A 23028-nucleotide genomic window follows, 5' to 3' on the forward strand; every position below is an offset into this window, starting at 1 on the left:
AATTGACTTGGAAAAACTTGTAGGTAATGTTGTTCATTTACTAGTACGATAAATGATTGACTTTCACCATTTTTTTGAAGAATCTTCCTCAATTCTACATCCAAGCCCAAGCTGGATACTTTTTGTCGCTTTATTGCAGACATATCCTTTCTTATATTGAATCAATCGCACACGGTAACTCATCAATACATTATGCAATGAAGTATCTGTTTATTAACAGTGAAACTACTAAAATGAAAATGTTATGCACGACGGCGGTCAAAAGCGGTTTCAAGCAGGTGTTTAAAAGTAATCAGGTTGCAATTTTAGAGCTTCGTTCTTCGAAATTAATGTCAACAACTCCACAGAGTTGCCAAAAGTAATCCTGCGTTTGATCCCTTGTATCTGGACGGTGACAAATAGGTCACACAAATGACAATAACAATAAATGATAATAGACATGTCAGCACAGCTTTGAGAGCCGAAATTGGCGCTGCTACTCAAATGACGAATAGCAGATATATTTGCGTCTTTATCTGATATAGGTGAATCATCAAGTTTTGAAAGTTTTATCATAATTACAACCAGATTTTTATATGGTAAAAAAACGAAGTGCCGAAATCTCACAGGAATAATTTCAGTAAATTCGTAAGAATAAAAGGTTGCATTGTTTGTCTTTCCGGGGTATGTAAAATGTGCATTCGGAAATAAGTAATTAATAACGCCTCATTATCTTAAATTGTTTGTTTTTGCAATGTGGGCTTGGAAATTTCGGGGTCGTCAAAAAATTCGCGACGACCCCGTCACGGCGCTTATCATTACTCTTGGTCGGCGAGCTCACCTGAAACGGCTACTTCTTACCTCTATCGGCGACATCGATAACTAATATATATCCGTGGGTCGATTTTCCTCACGTCAACAGAATTCTCCTGATTGTACTGTCAGCTGTGTCAGAAATATTAGCTGTTAAATATTTAGTGAAACAAATAGCTTAAACAATGGTAAATATAAACCGTAAACTAAACCGATTCACGTGACCCTTGAGTCACGTGACATTTTCGTTAATATTGTCTATCGTTTTCTCCAGTCTTTTGGCGAGAAAATAGCGTCTATAATGGAAAGACCCGGACAGGATCCAGTCACCAAAGACGAAGTGCCTTGGTGGATGAAGTATGCTGGTCGCGGTGTAGGAACAATCGGTGGTTTTTGTGAGTAACAGCGTGAATATTTATTTTTAAATAAAGCTAACCTAATTTGCCTTATTCATTTTCTCATTTCACAATTTCACAATTCTATTTTTCCGCGTGAAAAAAATAACAAACAAGACTTGAACAGTTATCTGGCTAATACTCGTGTCAATTAAGCAATATTTTTCAAGCTTTAGGGTTACACGCTGGTTTAACGAATAATCTTTAATGACGTATTTCAGTCGCTATCCTCCTCGGAGCATGGGGTTGCGTTGGTATTATAATGGGATCGGTGTCTGCTCTGATCGCTGGCATGTGGCAGATGGTCGCAGGTTTTCTCGTCATTATAATTGAGGCGCCGTGCTGCTGTCTTTTCATCGACTTTGTACAAAACCTCAGTGACTGGGTGGATCGAAAACCGTATTGGCAAAGAGCCGCCGTTTATTGCCTGTAAGTATCGTCGTCAGAGGTGAATTGGAATAAATGGATCAGCAGTAACCTGCTATTCGACATTCCTCGGAATATGATTGAATTGACTACTTGAAAATGGTTTGAAATATTTTCAAGTTTCAACGGCGTTATAGAAATTTCTTCAATATATCTGTTTGTTTCTTCTCACCGTTAGAACTTCGTTATTTGTAACTATTCTCACTTGATATTTTAGGCGCATGTGTTCAGCCATATTTGTTTCCTGTTGGATATCTTGTTCTTGCGTTATCAGAGTCAATTAATCATGAGATTTCTCTCTTATATCATGTATTCGTTTGTATGCTGATTATCTTTCACAAAAAAACTTGTTACAAAAAAGATAGACATCATTTTAGAAGTTATACTCTTTGTATCAATAGGTATTTAAACTGTTCAAACATATTGAATTGGAAGTAAAACATAGTCATATGATCATTAAACTCAATGCTATGAACAAAACCTTGATATTTCTTTTTGCTTTAGTTTATTTTACCGATACAAATCATTCGAGTAAACATTTACTGCAAACGTTCTCGAAATTTGTGAATTTATCTTACCGGATACTCTGAATAGCTTTTCAGCAAAACGTTTTGCAACAGTTTTCCTGTTCCTTAAAAATCCTAGATTTTTTTACTAAACCATAGTATTTTATACCTACATTTTACATGTAATTGATTATTTCATTATTACAGAATTGCGCTTCCAGCTATTATTCTCGATGCTGGATTGGGCACCATATTTGGTAGTGGTTTGATATTCGCAACAGGAATAATATACGGTTTAATGTCCCTCGGAAAGAAGTAAGTACAATCGCAATTAATCATATTGTTTATGTTTTGTCTTTGTTTTATAAAAACAACGTGCAATTTATGAAAAATTATCGAAAGAATCTCTCCAATAAAATCACACATAAAAAACTATTACTGTAACTGGAAAAGCAATCGCATCTTAACAACATTGGATAAAATACATTCCAACTTACAATTATATTAAGATTAACATTATTTGGTTGGCGAAAATTATCTGCTTATCTGTATTGTTTTATTGTTGATATAATTCGTTGTTTGCTTTCGGCTTTGGGAATTTTAATTTAAATGAACTGAAACTGGAAAGAGTGTGCCTGGTTGTATACGTTTAAAGTGAGGACATAATCGTTTTCAACATTTTCAAACGAATTTTTCAGCTAACCGACTTTTCTTTCATTGGTAGAAAAACTATTTAGCTAGTGAAATTACTTTGACGAAAAAACATTAAAAAATGGCTCCATACAATTGGGTTCGACTGTAAAAAGTCAATGATTAGACTTCAAAAATATTTAATCGAACATTTGCTGCGTATTTGAAATTTATATTATTATTATATATATAATTTAAAAATTATAGATTAAAAACAATCATGTAAGTAACTGTTAAAACAAAGAATCGATTAAGAAAAGTCGATCGTTGATTGTGTATTCCATGTATTTTGTGTGCCTCGAATTTTCGGCGTCATTAAATAATACAGTAACCGCTTAATGGTTTACTAAAAATACTCACACAATGGCTGACAGAGGGTCTAGACCTGACCTGGCAGGAATGACTTCACCCGGAGTTGGCTCCCCGCAGGGTCCCCCGCCTCCCTCATCTGATCATCATACTACTCTCATGGAAGATCCTGATGTCTGGAGGCCAACCTAAACGCGAAAAATTTTTACTTCACCCTCGCTCCTCCACTAATCAGGCAATAATAATAATAATAATACGATGTGCACTGTTACGTATCTAATTGCATCCCTTTTTTATCCAATTGTTTAGGCAATGTATCTATGCAATCACGTAGCTTCTCTGCTAATTATTATTGTTATTATTCTCTTCCAAAGTATTCATTTTTACATTTTTACAGAGCTTGATTTACCATATGAACATCGGTAATGTATCGATTATTTAATAACAAGACTTGATAGCGTCGATTGGCTGCGTTGTTAATACATATAATTTCATGCTTGCAAACTTTGTTACTGAGATTTTCAATTTACAGAAAGATATATTTCTGTACATTTATAAATTTTTTTTCTTTTCTGTACAACGCATGTTCCTTATCTTCCTGATTAGACGATTTTTAGTGAAAAGAATCTTCAAACTATGATGTCGGTCAGGGTAGATAAAATACATGAAAATTAACGCACATTCTAAATGTCAAATGGCAATTTTTCCTGTCTAACGAATGACGAGTAGTATTGGCACAGCTTAATCATCGTTTTGTGAACATTGATACCAATTTTTCGATCACTTATCTGCTTCTATGACTCTAACTGCTTTAATTGAGTAATAATTGTGAGTGATTTGTTTCTTTAATGCATTAAGCACTGGGCCGATTTTGCTGTGCTTTCGTTCAGGTAACGTGCTGGTCCTTGATACCACCGGTTTGTTCACTGTCAGTCCCCAGGACGGATGCCGCCTAAACCGAAAGTCCACTGTCGGTCCTCAGGAACTGACACCAGACTTATCGTGCTAATTACAAATGAATAGGAATGGTGGCCTAATTTTATTCTTTCCATAAATTGCGTTGGTCCGTTTTAGTTTACATTGCAGACACATTTGTGTAGAAGCCTCGCTGTAATCCTAGTTGGGAATGATTAGTTTTTTTGCTTTCAACTTGTCATACTTTCTAATGGATTAATTTTTAATTCACAGAGCTTCGGTGGATGACATGAGAATGGCAGCAGCGGTCGAGACGCAAGTAACACCAAGTTCAAACATGAGATCAACGCTTGTAGAAAATGCGCATCCTATCGGATTTTCAATTGCGCCTGACAGCAACGTCTGATCATATTAGTAACAAATTGGCAGCTAGCCAAGCGTCTTGAATGAATTAAAATAGTAGCTGAGTCGACGAAATTTCAATCACTATATAGACTTTGGTGTTCTTTGTTTATGTATTTAAATCGATTACTTTCTGGCGAGTAATCATAGTAGATTTGTAATATATATTTCAATCGGAGTAACTGATAATGGATTGGTATGATTGACTATGGAAATCATTTTCCAGTATGTTATAAATCAATTATGTTTCACTGTAAATTCATCAAACACTGTGTGTATAATTAACGAAACTCATTCTTGAATTTATCATAACTACTCAGATTTACAGAGTGGCGACAACCGGGAATACTGGGAATAGTCGGGCAATTTCATCTATTGGGAAAAGTCAGAGAAAAATCAGGGAATTATGATGGTCTACAGGGAAAAATGTATTTTTTATAAATTATTTTCAAACTTCAACTAGGCTGCGTAAATTCAGCCAAGCTCGCTTTTGGAAATGGTATTGTGAAATTTCTGTGCAGACACACACGCGCACACAGCTTTTAGTTGTAAAAGCTGCTCAATATTACCTGAGTTTCATGGAAACAGGTCAGGCAATTCAGAATTTTTCGATGGGAAAAGTCAGGAAATCTTATTCGGGCAAAATTGTCGCTACCCTGATTTTTGACTCATGTATTTAATATTTAAGCCATGTAAGCCGCTTATCTTGCTCGATGCAAAGTACTCGAGGTAAGGTAGACAAAGGGTTGCTCCAGGCTGCTCCAAGCTGCTCCGAAATGATGGAGTAAAAATGAAATTGTCATTTGTAGTGAAAATCATGTTATAAGTTGTAGCTATTGCTTATGAGGCCAAAGTAAATGAACGACCAGTCTTGAGACAAAGTTAGTTGCTTGTTCGTAAACTCAGCTATTACGAAATCAGACGTTTAAACGTGTCAAAGTGCTTGAATATCAACGAGTTCAGCCAAAAGTTTAAGCAAAAAGTTATATTTTGTATTCAGTATTTGAATTCAATAATTAATTTTCAATCGATTTAACAATTACCCGACGGTATAAGTGATACGTTATTCATACACGGAAAATGTAATAAAATTTTGAATACTGAATACAAATGATAACGTAATTTCTCTTTTAAAAAAATGGTGTGTCTGGTCATTGATAAGTGTCTTTCAACGGATTTTGCGGTATAGCCAATTTATCACGTACATATTGAGCGATGTATTTTTATTTTTAACCCGTTGACGTCCGCCTGTCTCGACGAAAAAAACTAAAGGTGTCTTAATTTTATGCAAATTGCTACTGAACAACAATTACATAACGTCGATAATTGACACAAGACAACACCGATAGTAGTTGTCTAAACTGAACAGCGTTTCTGGCAGTATAAATCAATATAAGTGATAATTGTTGTAATCTTAAGTAAATTATTTTTTCCTTTTTTTCTTTGTCGCATAGTATTACATTAGCTTTAGTAAGTAATTGTAAATTAATTTTTTCCCAGTATTTCATTAATACCAACTGTTGCCAATTATACAATTGTTACATGAAAGAAATTCGATTTTTCAATGCGTACGTATACTGCGATTCTGATGTTACTTCATAGCAGGCTATGAATGTGAAATAATGAACGGACACAAATTCCTAAATACTAAACGATATCCAGTGGATTTATATGAGCAAACAGGAAAAAAAGGGTGACAATGACAGTTTAAAGGATAATGGAATAGACTTTCGGACATCAATGGGTTGACTCCTTTTCCTCTGTCAAACGCACTGCGGTTTTACATCCACTAATTGTTAACCTTCTGATCCGTGTCTTCATTTAATTTCTAGAATGTAAATTCTTCTTGATTCCATTAGATTTTAGAAATAAATATTGCCGATTATTTTTAGTTTAACAAGTACTATTAAATTCTTGATTCCATGGTTGAGTTCACTTTTTTTGACAGAGGAAAGAGGAAAGTCTTTAACATAATACATATATTCTGGCACATTCTAATAATTATCCTTACTTCCCATTTCATTTTCTCCTTTCAATTCCGAATGTGCCAAGTTAATAATTGCTCACTATTACAATTGATTTTTGTTGTGATCCAAGTTTTATTATTCCAATAATTATGATGTCATGAATTTTCCTGTGGTATCATGTGTTTTGAACACGTGTCATTCCACTATGCCAAATGTTGTTTGATGTTTTTTCTCTTCACTTTTCAAACAGCCCAGTTATCATTCCACATCCCAACGAAACTACACAACATTTTTCTGTCTACTCCTTTAAATTAAGTAACGTATTTATTAAGAGTAAAAGACTAAATGATATCCTCGTTACTACCCCTAATTAGCTCGAATTTTCACGAAAATTCCAGTGAAAAACGAGCTTTCATATCAATATCATATTCCCGATTAGTATTTTTGTTGAAATTATGCAACGAATTTTTTAACATTCATTAAATTTTTAGCCGAAGTCATTTTCTCTGTTGTTATTTCAACAAGAGAGAATAGAATATAATGTTGCTAGGCACATTGAATTTCACGTTAGATTTATATATTTTTTTCCGCGTTCCAAAATATTGTCAAGGTAAAGGGGAAAAATAAAGAGGTGAATCAAAATATTTCATACTTTTTACAAAGTTGAATAAATATCGGGAAGCAATTTTTATGAATGGAATTCACTTCTTCCGCACTAACCAAATAACTTATGATATAACTTCAAAATTCATCATAGTAAAATTATTATGATTTTGTCAATGATTATTTTTTATCCGCCCTGAATACTCAATCACATACATGCACATATATTTTAAAAGAAAGTATTTGACTGTCGTAAAGTGTAAATCGATGCATACAATTTAGACAAAATGTAGTGTTAACATGTACCGATATAACGTGATTAGTGACAGATATACATATTTAGAATTGTTGAATTAGTTACGTAATTGTTGAAAGTCATCCCAAATCAGTTGCAATCTAATCGAGTGTCGATATTGGTCAGAGAATGTGTACAACGGGGAAGTTCCTACATGAACAACAGGCAGATTGCTACTCCCTGAGAAAACCTTGTCTGGCACTATCTGCACTAAGGCTATACGTCCTTTATTTCCATTCTGTACGCGGTAACTATTATCAATTTAATTGCTATGCCAAAGATTGCAGTCCCGATGTAAATACGAGGATACTTCTTCCATTGTTGTGAATTACACCTTACTTATTTGTATAATTTCAACGATTTCCAATATACTTTGCGTAAGGTTTGAACAAGTCTGTGCTTATTTGTGATTGCCAGTAACATCCGAAAGCTGCTTAAGATTTCTCGCTTCGATCGCTACGTTGATGACCAGCTGAAGTGCAAAGTGGGAAATTATTACAACGGGAAATTGTTAAGACGGATAATGTTTTAGGATATATCAATACATATTGTAATTAAAACAGTTACGATCGATTTAACCTGATGAACGAATTACTTACTAAAGGGGTACATGAAATCAAAGCATCGAAGAGTTTTTGGTTTTACTTTTTTTGTTTCTAGCGCGTGCTTGTAGCTTAAAGAAATAATCCATTAACGAATTTGGCTTCTTTCAAGAAATCTGCTTCGCTCAGTGTGACGAGGAAAGATGAAGGTATCGATGGATAAAAAAATATTTTTAAACAAGTTTCCAAAATTAACAAGGACCACATGTACTTCCTCCAGCGAGTAATCGGTCATGTTAGGCTAGAATCACATCTATTGTATCTGGTTAGGATTATTTATAGGGACTCGTCGCATCGCTGCGTGTGAAACTTATACATATATAAATATATATATATACGTTGCGTTACGATAAACTGCGGTTGCATATGCATACATACAATTGTATCGCTCCTCGAATCCAGGCTCTAACTAGAATTGTTGATTAGGTAGCTGTTCGATTCATGCGTAAAGCGTAGGGAATTTTATGTATCGATCATTCGGGTGTATCACATACCCATAGTACACTGTGGTTTTCTTTTTTAAGAGTTAAGATTACTATTATTTAATAATTATACATATAATAGGGTATACAATTATTAATACTATAAATACACTATACGTACGATATGCATATAAATATAACAAATATTTAACCACATATGATACGTATAATTATATGTTGATGTGTAATGAAATTGTCAATACATGAATCGGATATAATATGAATATTACTTGTTAATCTATCTACTTTTATTCATTGTCATAAAAAAAAAATACTCCTCTACACTGCTCGACTAGTTTTATTCAAGTTTATTTTTTCTTTACTTTACGCACTTTATTGGCGGTATTTGTAAAGGGATCTTCAACAGTTTCTCAGTGAACGAGTAGTCTGAAGTTTAAAAATTTCTTATAGGAGATATACAGATCCTAGAAATCATTGATATCAGGTGAAATTGAAGGCAATTTCGAACAATTGAAAATCATCTAGAAAACTAATTGAAATGGAAAATTAAATGTAGCTAAAAAAAATCAAGCTCCGTTGAATAACTTGTTCGTTTTTAATTTCATTAAAAGAATATAATCAACGTCGTAAAAATTAGTCCGTTGACCTGGAAATTATTGTTTTATAATCTGTTTAGTCGACCTCGTTTCTTCTTAACTTTCGTTCGGTTTATTTGTTTTTGTTTCTTGTTTTATTTACGATATTGACAGCATTCAATTATAGGCAAACGACCTGTCAACGCGGTTTTGCCGTCCGCGTAATTTGCGATTAATCAAATCATTCTAATTAATTCTTGTTCGCGGAAAATTCAACTTTATTATCTTATTATTACGCGGACATGTCAAAGTCAGCTGTGACGGCCAAGATTCTTTCCGATGAAGACTTGTTTCGACTGATTGAGCTGGTGGGACAAAACCCCGTTCTTCATGACACCAGTCATCCATTCGCCAAGGACGTATCCCACAAGAATTCCTTGTGGGAAAGCATCGCTAAGGAATTCAATACGCCTGGTGTGAAAAATCATCATTCCTGCCCGTATTAAAATTTTTATATCGAATTGGCATTACCTTAAATATTATTTCTTTCTAGTAAACGTTGTTAAAAAACAGTGGAATAAATTAAGTTCCGGGTACATTAAGAAATGCCGCGATGCAGCTGCTGGAAAAATTGCAACGGTCAAGACCGACGATCCCTTCGACGAAGCATTGGTCTTTTTATCTAAGTACGTTGTCTCGATGTTCTGTTATACGCAACGCATAATTTGCTCTCTTAATTCTCATTTCTGCGTCAAAGAACGAAAGAAATTTAAAAAAAAGACTGCATATAAAGAAACCAGTTTGCGACTCGGTCATGTTGTGATTATTTTATGATCATGATTATCAATCTTTAACATTGAATCGTTTTAGTTCATCGAAAAACAGCCCTCTTTTCAACGAATTCACTAGATTTTTGCAAAAACAGACTTGATCATCAGTCTAATTATTAACGTGTTAGATTCTCAATTTCTTTAGACGGAAAAATCTATACATTAGGATGAATTAAATCTTGATAGCAAAGTTTTTGCAAAAATTAAAAATGATAACACAAATACACATAGCGCGCGTAAAATAATTATCCATTCACGGCGTAAAGTTTTTTTTTTTTTTTTATTATTTTTACAAAAGCCAGAGATTCCAACGATTGAAATCGGGCAAATGATCAACTTTCAGCTTTATATGTACGCGAGAATTCTAGTACAAGTAACCGATCATCGGTAAAGTAAAATCAGTCAACAAAAGCTTCAGTCGCTATTGATTATGCCAAGGATTGTTCTTCCACGGTTACAAAAATATCAATATTATCCAAAAAGCAATTAGAACATGACCGAACTCGTGTATGGTTTCCCCTGTTCAAAAGAAAAAAAAAATCAGGTTCGGTTTAATTGATAGAATTAAAACGGTCAGACGTTTAAAGATAAAACACTCGTCCGAGTAATCGCAGAACTAGGAAAGTAAAAAAAAGATAAAGAGAGACAAAAAAAAAACTATTCGCGCAGATCGTCGAAACTGCAGCGTGCGAAGAGCTGCGGTGAAATTCCCTCGATAATCGAGGACGAGAATTCGATGGGCGGATTGTCGGTCCATTCGTCAGCGGCTTCGGAAGGGACGAAATCCTTGATAATGGGGGAGGAGTCAACGGGGCTGCAAAAAGTCCCAGGATCAACTCCGCAAAACACGCCGTCGTCGCAGGCGAGTACGATCTGCAACACGAGGGTGCTTCGTCCGCGAAGATCGGAACCGGTCCGATCGGCTGGCGGAGATTTGGGATCGTCGTCAAGAAAATCCAGTGGTGGAGGTGGGAAAGGTCAAATTTCATTCGCGCCTTCTTCGTCTGGACGCAAGAGGAGCAAAGGATGCGGTTGCAATTCCAATTTCACCGCGTATCAGGACGATGCTACCGTAGCCTTTTTCGAAAGCATGGCTCTCACCGTCGCCCTGTTTCCTCAGCATCTTCAGGCATCTGTCAAGATGCGGATCTGCAACGTTGTTGCCGAGACGGAGTACGAGTTGTCTTCTCCAAGGACTGTTGCACGCTAGATCAGCGATTATTCTTCAGTTCCGAAGTTTTTCTTTAGAATTAACAAAAAAACATTACAACGATTCTCTCTTTAGGCTGTTGCTGCTGTTGTTGTTCATGGATTTTGCACGATTTTATACGTTTATTATTAGTATATAGTTTTCGTTGACATAATAAAGACACATTTTCGTTTGATATTTATCAGTGGCATGATATTAGTTTTCACCCACAAAATCGAACCACGTATCCATATGTTTCGTCAGATAAGGCGAAAAATTTTCGTACGATAGAAATAGTATACTGACAACTTGAAGATATGACGCACGTCAAATATCGAAGACCTTAAGACAGTTCTACAGTTACGAGGATTGCTGACGAACTACTTCGTGTTCCAAAGATTCTTAAATTGACATTAAATAAACGTTGTAGTGTTTTATCGCAAAACAAGCTAGCCTTCCATGCCCGAAAATTGTTGAAATTAATCGTCGGCATTAAAGATACAGAAACAACAACTGACAAGTTGAAGTTTTCATACGAACCGCTTCGCGATAAAAGAAAATGATTGAATCAATAGTTAATAAATTCACAGCATCGTTTTCCAGCTAACAAAATTCTATTCTTCTCTATTTCAAGTCGATGTTGCAGTGAAATTTAATATTTCACCTTGGACATTTTTTTTTCCTTGCGGAGCGTAGATTCAACATATACTTTTAAGATTCTTACCGTAATTGAATAAAGATCGAAACGTGTTATTGGCGTTTGTTCGTACAAATTTTTGGAAAGCAGCTAGTCTAAGGTTAGCGTAAAAACTGACGTAACGGATCGACAAAAGACCTTAGTAATTTTGATCCGTCCGTATGCAAACCTGCGCGTAGAAATTAAAAGTTCGCAAGACCTTCGCGGAAAGGCGAAGAATGACGCGAGGAAATAGAAACGACGAAGACAATCATGTGCGGCGTAGTTGGTGTTGATCATCCGAATCGCTGAATGGATTAGGAAGTCTTACAAGTTCCCGGCGTCATGAGATCCGAGGCTCTTATAAAGGGCGCCGAAGAAGACGAGGGTTCGCATTTGGCGTTCGAACAACCGTACGACAGTGTCGTAGCGGAATTGTACCGCGGTTGTTTCATAAAAAAAAAGCACAAAACAAGAAAACCAAGAGATGGTGGTAAATTTCAAGGTGTACAAGAAGTGCTCGCCGAATGGCAAAGTCACGATATATCTCGGGCGGCGAGACTTCGTCGACTACTTGTCCGGGGTCGAGTCGATCGACGGCGTCGTCCTCCTGGACAAGGACTACGTCGAATGCGGACGAAGAGTTTGGGGTCAGGTGGTATGCAGCTTCCGTTACGGTCGCGAGGAGGACGAGGTGATGGGTCTGAACTTCCAGAAGGACCTCTACCTGGCCTCGGAGCAGCTCCACCCGCCTTCGAAGGAGCCGGAAGCTTCGGGCTTGACGAAGCTGCAGGAACGGCTCCTGAAAAAGCTCGGACCCTGCGCCTTCCCGTTCACCTTCGGCCTGCCTCAGGGGGCGCCGTCGAGCGTGACGCTTCAGCCGGGTCCCGAGGAGACGGGCGAGCCCTGCGGGGTCTCCTATTACGTGAAGATATTCGCCGGTGAGAGCGACAGCGACGACGGGCACAAGAGGAGCACCGTCACCCTGGGTATAAGGAAGGTGCAATTCGCTCCGACTAAGCAGGGCCGGCAGCCCTGCACAGTGGTGACGAAGGACTTCCTGCTGAGTCCCGGGGAGCTGGAGCTCGAGGTGACCCTCGACAAGCAGCTCTATCACCACGGGGAGAGGATCATGGTGAACGTGAGCGTGAGGAACAAGAGCAACAAGGTCGTCAAGAAGATGAAGGCGCTGGTGCAGCAGGGCATAGACGTTGTTATATTCCAAAACGGGCAGTTCCGGACGGTAATCGACGCGGTCGAGACGCAGGACGGCTGTCCCGTAAACCCGGGCTCGACGCTCCAGAAGGTCTTGTACCTCCAGCCGAGGCTGGAGAACAACAAGAACCGCAGAGGGGTCGCGCTGGACGGTCACTTGAAACGCGACGAGGTCAACCTGGCCTCGAGCACGCTCCTCACCTCACCGGACGTTCGCGATTCCTTCGGCATCGTGGTTTCGTACGCCGTCAAGGTCAAGCTTTACCTCGGCGCCCTTGGCGGCGAATTGTCCGCCGAGTTGCCCTTCATTCTTATGCTGCCGAATCCGTCCGACAGGATCAAGGTCATGACTGCCGAGAGCGTTGCCATCGACGAGGAAAACATCGGCGACGATATCGTCAAGAGTTAGACAACCGGAAGCCGAAGGCGGAGGATCGCGTTCGTTTCTTTTCCTCTTTGGTGTAAAAGGTCTGATAATTTCTTATCTGATCTTCTTTCACTGATCCTTTCTTCGCGATTATTCTCTGTTCCTTACACGCTGTTCAATAAATAATAATTGTACAATATTCGTATTATACTAAAATGGCTTGGTGATGATTCGATCAACCCTAAATAAAGTTCGATACTTCGACACTGACGGTCGTTGAAAGCGAAAACAATTATACAGCCAAGTATAATTATTTAGTATTCGCATTGTATTCTTTCGATATACCCGGCATTTTTTGAAATCCATCCTGTAACGTAGATCCAAAAATACGTTCCAGATAAATTGTGCGCAGAAATCCCGTCGGTCCTTGTTTTAAATAGACATTCGCAGAAGTTTGCAAATCGTCTCGATTCTTTGTTGCAGACCAAACATATCGTGAATCCCTTCGAATGATATTAATCCTCAGATTCGTGCCAAGCGCAGTTGATTTTCTGAATTTCCAATCAATTAACTACCATTGAAACCGGAGTGTGTAATTACCGGTGGAATATTGCCCAGGTTAGAATAAATTCATTTTCAGTTAGACTTCAAATTATAGGATATTAAAGGCCAATCGAGTGAATGCACTCGTGCATGCAAATTGTAGAGTCTATGTTTTGCGAAAATACTATTTGCTCCTTATTACATGCGGTTGGAGCTCCATTAATCACGTCATCAATCGGCATAATCAACTTGCTGTGCAGGTAAGTTCGTAAACTGCCACACAGAGTATCCGGAGTTGGTTGTAATAAGGCGCATACATCGCTAATTAACAAAAGTTCTAATTTCAGTATACACGGTCAATCTCACCTAACGGACTAAGGCACCAGCTATACGTTCTGTTAAGTTGAAATAAAAGAAAAGAAAAGCAAGACCCTGCGGGATAAATTTGATTTTGGAATTAATTCAATCAGTCTCTGGTATATAAACGTGACATCGACGACTATCCGCAACCTTGCAAAGACAAGTTTGTACGTAAAGAGAAGCCATCGTCGTGCAGTCCGCGAGTCCGTGTAGCTTAAGCCAAGAAAGAGGAAAGGAGAGAAAAAAAGAAGGAAAGTACACACGTATGACTGTAATATTAAGACTTGCGAATATATCCATGAAACCTTTTTTTTATTTAATTTTTTTTTTTTTTTATTGCACCAATAACGTAGGATGTACGTCATACGTATGCCAATCAGAGGTGATGAAAGAGAAGCTTGTGCAAGATTGAGGGAAATGCAATTAGAGATCGGCACTCGATTATTACACGCTTCAAGTCCCTTTTAATACAGCGATATGTATATATAATCATTCGCGTATCGCGCATGTCGCAAATAACATTGGAACCACGAAGTGAATCCACGGCAAGGAGAAATTCGCATTACTCTCGACCCGCCGAACGCGCAAGTCGTTGACGAGTGTCTGTAGGTAGAAAAGTGCAAATATTAACGCGATGCAAACGCAGTGGCGAATTGGCACGCGTAGTAGGCGCGCGTATTTTCTCGTGACTCGCAGAAACGGCGCAATCAAAGAGAGAATTCTTGAGTTATCGCTTGAAACTACGTAGGAGTTATATGTGTCATATCTACTCCGCCAACCGGGCCGCGTGTCGTGTTCAGCAAAATTATACGCATTTTACAGCTTTGTTCGGGAGTTAAAAATTCTCAAACTGCACGATCGCTTGGATGAGTTGTCCCTAGAAACTGAGCACTGTAACATTGATGTGAAACTTTCGGAGTTATCTAACTTTCTTTCCTAATCCGTGAACGCTTCTCTGTATATTTGTTTTATTCCCAATTTTCTTCAATAATTGATCCTTCGAGTATATGCGAATAAAATCGCTGACCCGTTACGAATTAATGTGAAATAGTTTCAGAAAAATTGTCCGAAATACTCGATATCACGATATTTTACATCGGAGGGAATATTCAGCACTGACTGTTGTCGATAAACAGTGACGGGCAGCTTGGCAAGTGATTTCCAGACTATAAATTATTTCTCGTCATAATGTTTCGTGGCTTTTTCTTCTGTCCGCGAATCTGCGACTCGCCCGTCGATCCCAAAACATTGCAGATTCACAATTATACTTACACCCTAAAATGGTAAACGGAAGCGTAACAGCTGCTGGATGCAGACTAATTCGTCTTATTAAATATGTTGCACTCGAGAGCCGACTAAAAATGGTCATGGACGTTGAAATAAAAAAAAAAAAAAAAAAAAAAAAAAGAAGGGTGAAGGAAAAATCGTCGTACAAGTCGGCGAGCGTGATCTCAACAAAATTATTCAATTCATTGCATTTATGAATTATACATACGGTGTATTATGCATCCGCGATCGTATGTTTCTCGTTCACGTTCAACACTCTTGGCGGTATGTCGAAGTGCAGCCGGAGAGTTTAAGCTTCCGAAGAAACTGGTTTCAAAACGTGTATATAGCTGTCGAAACTAGCGAGTCTCGAAGGTTGTCCGAGCTCACAATCAGATCCAGACACACGCACCGAGACTGGAACGGAGTTGTTTTCTGACTTCATCGGTATAAGAATGCGCAGCGCCATAGATTGCATGGCGAAAGTTGTAATTGCCGTTCATAAAATCTACAATTCAATATTAGACCGTTTCAGACTCTCGACGCACGCGTTACAAGTTTTCTAATTTTCTGACAAATATTATTAGAATACGGATGTTATAGTAATAATAATAATAATAGTAATGATAGTAATTTTAGGCATCGTCTCAAGGACAAGAGAATGTTACGCAACCGCATCTCAAACTCTCGAGAATACGTTGGAAACCTGTTGGAAATAGTCTCCTTAAAAAAAACAGAGCTTGTTTACACGCACCTTGTTAAACATGTCTAATTCTCTATTACGATAAAAAAGCTCTGCAGCTCGACGTTCTCTTCTGTTAGATTGGTCACATCGTACATAATAAACCTGTGCGAAGATCAATTATTAAACAAAAAAAAACTAATAAACGTAAAACAACTATCTTTTAAGAATAATTCCACTTGCTCCGTGCGATGAAGAGAAGAAAAGTTTGTCGATTATCTTTCGAAAAATCTTTTATATCGAGAACATCATGCTATCAGAATTATATAAAAAAAAAAAAAATAAAGCTTGAACGAACGCTGTGCATTTGCGTGACGTTTTGAATTCTCATCGGCGATAAACTTGACGAAGTATGTCGTATAAAACTATCCAGCGCTTGATATCGGTGAAGAAGCCGGAAAATTGGTGGAAAAAAAAAAGATGAAAAATTAAAACGAACCAACAGACATAGATATATAGATAGATCATATATATTATGCCTTAGAACAATTTGTGGCAAAATGAATGTACATTGAGAGAAATTTTTAGTTGCGGTTACCGCTCGATCCTTAACTATTTTCATTTTTTACCACAATCGAAAAATATAGTTCTAGGTAGAGAATGAAAATTAGTTTTATATCTGTTACCGGAAAGTCTAGTTATCGTTACTATTCTTTCTCATTACGATCACTGTTACTATATATTTTCATCACAACTGTTGCGAAAATTTAATGCTCGCGCAACAACAAATTGACGTTAAAGCCTCGTTTAGCTGAAAAAAAGTACGTTAAACCTCACAAGCTGATTTTGCGTTTCAATTACCAAAAAAAGGATCGACGATAGCTCAAAATGGTTAGGCGTACCTCGTTTTTCGTAATTCCAACAATATTCAGACAATTTTTTTAACGATGCATGTTTTACTCAATTTCTCTAGTTACTGTAACAAATGAAATTTTTCTAATCTTCAGTGTACGTACGTACACGAACAAGTGTAACGACCCAGGTTACTTGAAGAATAAAAAATAAAAATCAACAAAATAGTAACGAATGAAATATGACAAAAGAGACACATATTTGGATAGCAATAAAGTAAAAAATGAACCGAGAGAGACAGAGAGAGAGACAGCGAACACACAAAGGAGAAAAAGTTTGTCAAAGACGACGGACGTATATAGAGGAGATGTTTGGGCGGAGGATGGAGAAGAATGAGAAGCAGAAGAAGAAGAAGAAGAAGAGGAGCACAATCGGGGTTGGACTTTCCCTCGCACAGCCGCGATGGAGAGTGCGTCGCCCCACGGGGGATCAATACGATGTGGAGGCTGACTTTTCACATCGGTGCGAACAGTGTTGGTCGTGCCGAAGACACGCGATGCACGGTAACCGGCCGATCCTCGCGTCGCACGTTTACTCGCATTGCCACCATTTATGCCTGACCGTTCTTACATTATTATCATCCCGGGAAATTTCCCTCGGTTATTTCGAGTTCGCCTCTCTTGTGGGAAATAAGTTGGCGAGTAATCGAAAGTAAAGAAATTGTTTCTTTTTTCTTTTTACTCTTCTTCTTCTTCTTCTTCATCTTATTCGTCTTCTTCGTCTTAAAAACACACACACACACGTAATCAAAGAGTTGAATGTGTAAAGAAGATAAACTAATAGGTAAATAAAATGAATGATAAATTGCAAATAAATTAAAAGATAAATATCAATAATAGGCAGAGAAAATAATCTATCGTTAAATTAATTCTTCGAGACATTCCTTTGTTCATATGTCTCGTGTAGTTCGTTTTATCGCGTCAATTTTGTTAATCTTCTCGTTCGCTGTACAATTAACGCGATACAGCTGTTGTGACAATTATTCCCGGTTGAAGATCGATCTACACCGTATAAAATAATGTTCGGACCGTGTTTTTAATAATCTAATTGTGATAATAGTGAAAAAAAAAATAAAGAAAAAGAGAAAAGAAAAACAATTTAACAAAAGTAAAACACGTACGTTCCAGTTTTAAAGAAAATAAATGAAATTGTCGTTACTGTTTGGATTTCGTTTGTCAGTTATAATATATTGTACAGAATACGTATACCTAGATACTTGTTGAATTTTCTCCTCGTAAATAAATTCCAATTATTAAATAAATAGACAAAACAAGACAAAGAGTGTTACGATTTTTGTCTAACCGTTTGGATTGCACCGCACGTCGCGAGTTGAACGTTATCTGAGGTCGGCGCGATATTCGCATTAAACACACAGTGATTTTACCGTAGACGATAAAAACGAAGTACGACAACCGGATGTGTGTACGTGCATAAGAAGTTGGTGCTAATGCAGTGAGCTATATGCTCGTTACTGCCGAAAAAAATTGAGCCTGCAGCCTTTGAGTTCAGACGTTTGATCGACGGTTAAATCAAAAGGGTACGTTAATTCATTATTGCTTTAGTTACAACGAGTTATAACGATGAATATTATGGATTGTAATTATCAAATTCTCTTGTAAAAGTAAAAAAAAAGTCAAAGAACAAAAAATGAAGAAAACAAAAATGTCCTGCATCCAGTTGCTTTCGTGTATTTACAATGACTGAATGGTTTTTTTTGAAATCCACTTCACATCACTTGCGGTATTTTTTACATACGAATTTTGAAGGTACCGTAGAAAGCGAAAATCTGTCAACGGTACGAATTCGACGACAACGAACCGTCATTTATACACGTGGGAAAAAAATATTCCCGCTGGTAACGAGCTAAAAACTAGAATGGAACGGGAAATAAAAAATAATACGAACAGGCGTGAGATGTTTGATACGCACGGACGGGAATAAATTTATGGCGAAACAAACAACGCAATCCAACCTCGAGCTGGACGATTCGCGCAGTTTATTTAAGACGATTCTATGCAGCGAGATTTTACCGACTTAATGTTAATTTCAGAAATACATTTTTCTGGCGTTATTCGTCCGATGAGAGAAAAAAGTTTTTCGATATTTTCGCTCGCCGTATTTCCGTTATTTCCGTTATTGCGTTATTTCCAGCATGGTCGGAATAAGGCGGCATTATACTTGGTCGGTAAATAATCACTCGAGAAATTCTTACAATCGTCAGCGTTGGCGTGTCGTGGAAGTGAACGCCGTTAAAACCCACGTCGTTAGGATGGTCCACCATGGGCGTTTCACGTACGTTGACTGAATTGAACGCGCTCACACCGAATGCGAGAAAAAATGATCACGCCTCTGCGTGTGCATACATTTACATTTATTTAACGAATCGCGTATCGAAGCAACGCGATAAAAATAAACAATCACGACATATAGCGCAGGTTCGAGTATATAATATATCGTGTGAACGTTTTATTTCTGCGGCTATATTTATCCTCTAACATCCCGACGCACTCTGCACGTGTGTGTCTGGCACGCCCAGATGTTTCCAGAATGAAAGAGCGAAGGAATTTTCACCACCTTGGAAATGTATAATTATTGCATGTGTATTATCGGCATGGTGTTACGTAAGCTTGAAATTCGTCACATATGAATCTTGGCAAAAACTTAAATCCAATTTATCTGTGGGTTCATTTGTAATCCATCTAGATGTTTAATTTGATAGTTGCGCTGCAAAAATTATAGGTGTAACGATATCGTCGTGTCATCGTGCGATAGATGGATAAATTTGATTTTTCAAAAACAGCCGAATTGCGAGGAGAGGTTGGATTGATGGAAAAGGGGAATAAATCTCATTACCCCTTTTTTTTCGGAGATTGGAGAGTAAAAATTTTCCATCCGCTATCGTTGCGTATTGAATAAAATATGGGGGAGTTTGTCGGACGAAGCGTTAAGGGTGAAACAAGGGTTGATATGGGTTTGGTAAAAGAGTGCAAATTGACTGGTATTCTTGCGTCGAAGCCCACTCGGAATGGGATTTTTAGTTATATTGTGCCGCGGATGCGCGAAAAAGATATTTCTGAAAAAATCGACTGAACAACGAACACCGGAACAACGAAATGTTTAGCAATACCTGCTTTGAAATTTTTAAATTACACGTTGCCCCGTTTTTTTCTTTCTCGTTTATCTCTAAACTGTATTAATGAATCGTTCAAAGACACGCTGGGTCATTCTAATCCAGTGATTCTTCAAAAATACCTCTTTTTCCAAATTTTGTGTTTCCATATTTTTGACTTATGTTTATAATTCTGAACTACACCTTCATATTCTAAAACCCTTGTATTTTTTCAAGTAGATCGGACTCGTACATTTGAAACAGTAACACACCAAAAATGAGACAGGGTCATTTTGACCCGGAGTGTAATTCTCGATGATCGAAAAAATAGATGCGTCTTCGAAGGGTGTAATTCTTTCTCTAATCTAATACGTGGATATTTTCCTTCGTTGCTTCTTTTCGAAGTTACATTTGCGCGTGGAAAAATTCAATATCCACCGACCAGCTGTAACAAGCTTTGTGCAATTTCCGTAACAGTTTGACACCGAGTCGTAGTCAAGTCACTCAACCTCTGCTCTCGAGTAACTTACTGACTGTGAGAATAAGTATAAGGTATAACGTGGGTCGGGAGACACGCCACAGCAGTCGTGTCAGGTTCAGGATTCAGTCGCGTGAATCGAACCATAAAATCGAGTATTAATTAACAGTCTTCGTTCCTTTCAAAGACGCGCCGAATATTAGAAGTGTATAAAACCATTTCAATATCAGCGGATTAAGATGCCGAATTAAATTACAATTATATTGATCCGACAGCTGCCAACCGGTGCTCTTATCGCTCTGTCAAATTGCGTGACGCGTGACCCACAAAGTCTTTGGCCCGTGGAATCGCGATAAGAATCTTAACGTCGTTGTATCTCCATAGACGCAGAGCTTTCATCAACGCCGTATTGAAGTGGATCATCGCAGCGATCGATAGCCCGTCCATAAATGAACGATAAGGGAACATTTATTAGGCAGATTTTATTCAAGTATCAAAAATCTATTTCATTACGCAATCAACCGGTCACTCAAAATAATATAACCGAGTCAATTTCGCAAGTGGGTGTAAATAATTTTCACATTTTTCTCCATTTTTTAATCATTACTTTCCATCATCTGTTGTCTAGTGAATTAGAAAATGGAAAAGCGATGTAGAACGATAGGAAACGAGGAGAAGAAGCTTCAATTTTTTCATATTTTCGAACGTTTCACTTGAAATTGCATCAAAATAGTTAAAAACTGAATAGAATCGTCCAATTACACTCTATACTGGTTCATTTTGTTCGTAAGACTATTTTTTCATCAGTGACCAGTTTCGTACTGCAATTTGTTGATCGGATTCAATATCACTACAGTTTCGTAAATCTAGATACTCGACGACGCCAACATAATAGAAAAAAGTGCTCCGGTGAATTTGCAGAAAAATATTCTTCGGAATAAAATGAATGTATCGTAAAGTGAAATGGAACGGATCTCTATCCACGATTTTTCACAATTTCAAACCGGTTTGAAGTGAAGGATCGATATCTAATTGTAAGCTTTTGATTATAATTTCAGTATTTTCAATGTTAATTGTAGGATGAAGTAATTTTGCAGCGTGAAATTGGATCATGGATTGTTTGGGTACCTTACACTCTACTCGAGTCTCGATACGATAACCAAAACTCATTCATCCCCAAATCTAAGATCTTATAGTACGCAAGTTTACTCTGATTGTGAGCATAAGAAAAAACCGGTGCGGACTGGTTTTCGAATCCGGATTCTTTCACTTGGAAACATTAAATGCGGACGAGAATTGATTTTTAATCCAATTTTTAATCGGCAGTGTAATTAATCAAATTTACCACCAGCGCTATTATTCAACATGATTAGATAACGATTGTTGAAGTCAATCAGTTAGCCGTGCAATTGGACAAACAACAATGAGTGTGTGGAATGTAACGGATTAAATAATTCGTGATCGAGTGCGTGCAAAAGAATGATAAAAAGTATTCAAGTATTTGACTTTGATTTTGTTTTTTCGTATTTTATTAAACTGTACAGACGAATCGAAGAATGAATTGAAAATTCCGGGACTTTTTTTTTATCCACTTTCTATTTGCGATTATCGATTTGGAATAATGGTATTCTCATCTCATGTTCAACAATTGTTCCGCAGGGTCAGCAACTGAACAACACAAGTTGCTCAAGGTTCGGGAGATCCGTAGAGCTTTATACACACAGTCTATCATCAAGATTAGATTTCAAGGAGTGCAGATCCAAGTTTGCTCGGTTTTAGACGCCTCGCGATATTTTAAATACATTGTTACGATTCGTGTTTCTCTAATTAAATACCGTTGTCGGAAGTCTTAACATTTCGCAATGCTGAATCGTGTAAGGTAGGAAAAAATGATATAAACTGATTACACATGTGTAAACACAGATAGTCGGGTGCTTACGGCACAACGTATCGAAATATTCGCTCGCAACGTTTCCTTCGCACAACTTCGAGCAAAGGTAAATTCTTCTTTCGTTTCCTCCTTCCACCTGCATGAAGCATAAATCATTACATTACGTATGTCTGTATGAAGTTGAGCTTTTTACATCTCGTGTTCAACATCTGTATAAAATATAGACTCTAGCGTCAAAACATTTCCGCGTGAAAAGGCAATCCTGCACAATTATAAGTGCTGCAGTTTTTCATTTCCCTGCACATCTTATACTCATATTTAACGTATAATCGTCGTCTGTTGTTCGTGAACTCCGAGCTTTGGTTATCGCGGGTGTGATAAATTATTACGAAATTATCAGTCGTGACGATACACGTTGTATATGAATATATGCGGAAATGATGGGAGGGCAAGTTAATTCTCGTTCAAAGATTAACACTGGCATGCGGACAGAATGGGATTCAAAACTTGTATAAAAACAGATAGAGAAAAATATCGAAAAGTTTCGTCGTTCAACGAGAAAAACTAAAATCGATATGTGAACAATTTTC

The 23028-nt window shown here is 37.5% G+C and overlaps 3 protein-coding genes across 7 annotated transcripts in view; 2 read left to right on the forward strand and 1 right to left on the reverse strand.

Moving 5' to 3' along the window:
* LOC124211752 (ankyrin repeat domain-containing protein 36A) overlaps nt 1–23028 on the reverse strand; it is a 34808-nt gene that overhangs the window by 4500 nt on the left and 7280 nt on the right. For 2 of the 4 annotated variants that reach the window (XM_046611137.2, XM_046611135.2), the window contains exon 1: nt 68–821. Coding sequence is in view for 2 of the 4 variants with exons in the window: in XM_046611135.2 (XP_046467091.1) it covers nt 68–143 (76 nt within the window). In the remaining 2 variants the exon portion in view is untranslated. The other 2 variants (XM_046611138.2, XM_046611136.2) reach the window with 2 other exon arrangements.
* Nucleotides 770–8608, forward strand: fwe (Calcium channel fwe). 2 transcript variants are annotated; one of them, XM_046611154.2, is made up of 6 exons: nt 770–980; nt 1067–1187; nt 1409–1616; nt 2327–2434; nt 3184–3353; nt 4307–4445. In XM_046611154.2, exons 1-5 carry the CDS (start codon nt 978–980, stop codon nt 3308–3310), a joined length of 567 nt encoding a protein of 188 aa, XP_046467110.1. In that variant the 5' UTR covers nt 770–977; the 3' UTR covers nt 3311–3353; nt 4307–4445. The 2 variants fall into 2 exon arrangements, with proteins under 2 accessions (XP_046467110.1, XP_046467109.1); XM_046611153.2 differs by lacking the exon at nt 3184–3353 and having other exon boundaries at nt 773–980; nt 4307–8608.
* Nucleotides 12004–13492, forward strand: Arr1 (arrestin 1). Its single transcript, XM_046611146.2, has one exon. The coding sequence runs from the start codon at nt 12103–12105 to the stop codon at nt 13237–13239; it is 1137 nt and encodes a 378-aa protein (XP_046467102.1). The 5' UTR covers nt 12004–12102; the 3' UTR covers nt 13240–13492.

This window comes from Neodiprion pinetum, chromosome 2 (assembly GCF_021155775.2).
Source record: "Neodiprion pinetum isolate iyNeoPine1 chromosome 2, iyNeoPine1.2, whole genome shotgun sequence".
In the NCBI taxonomy this organism is placed as follows: Eukaryota; Metazoa; Arthropoda; class Insecta; order Hymenoptera; family Diprionidae; genus Neodiprion; species Neodiprion pinetum.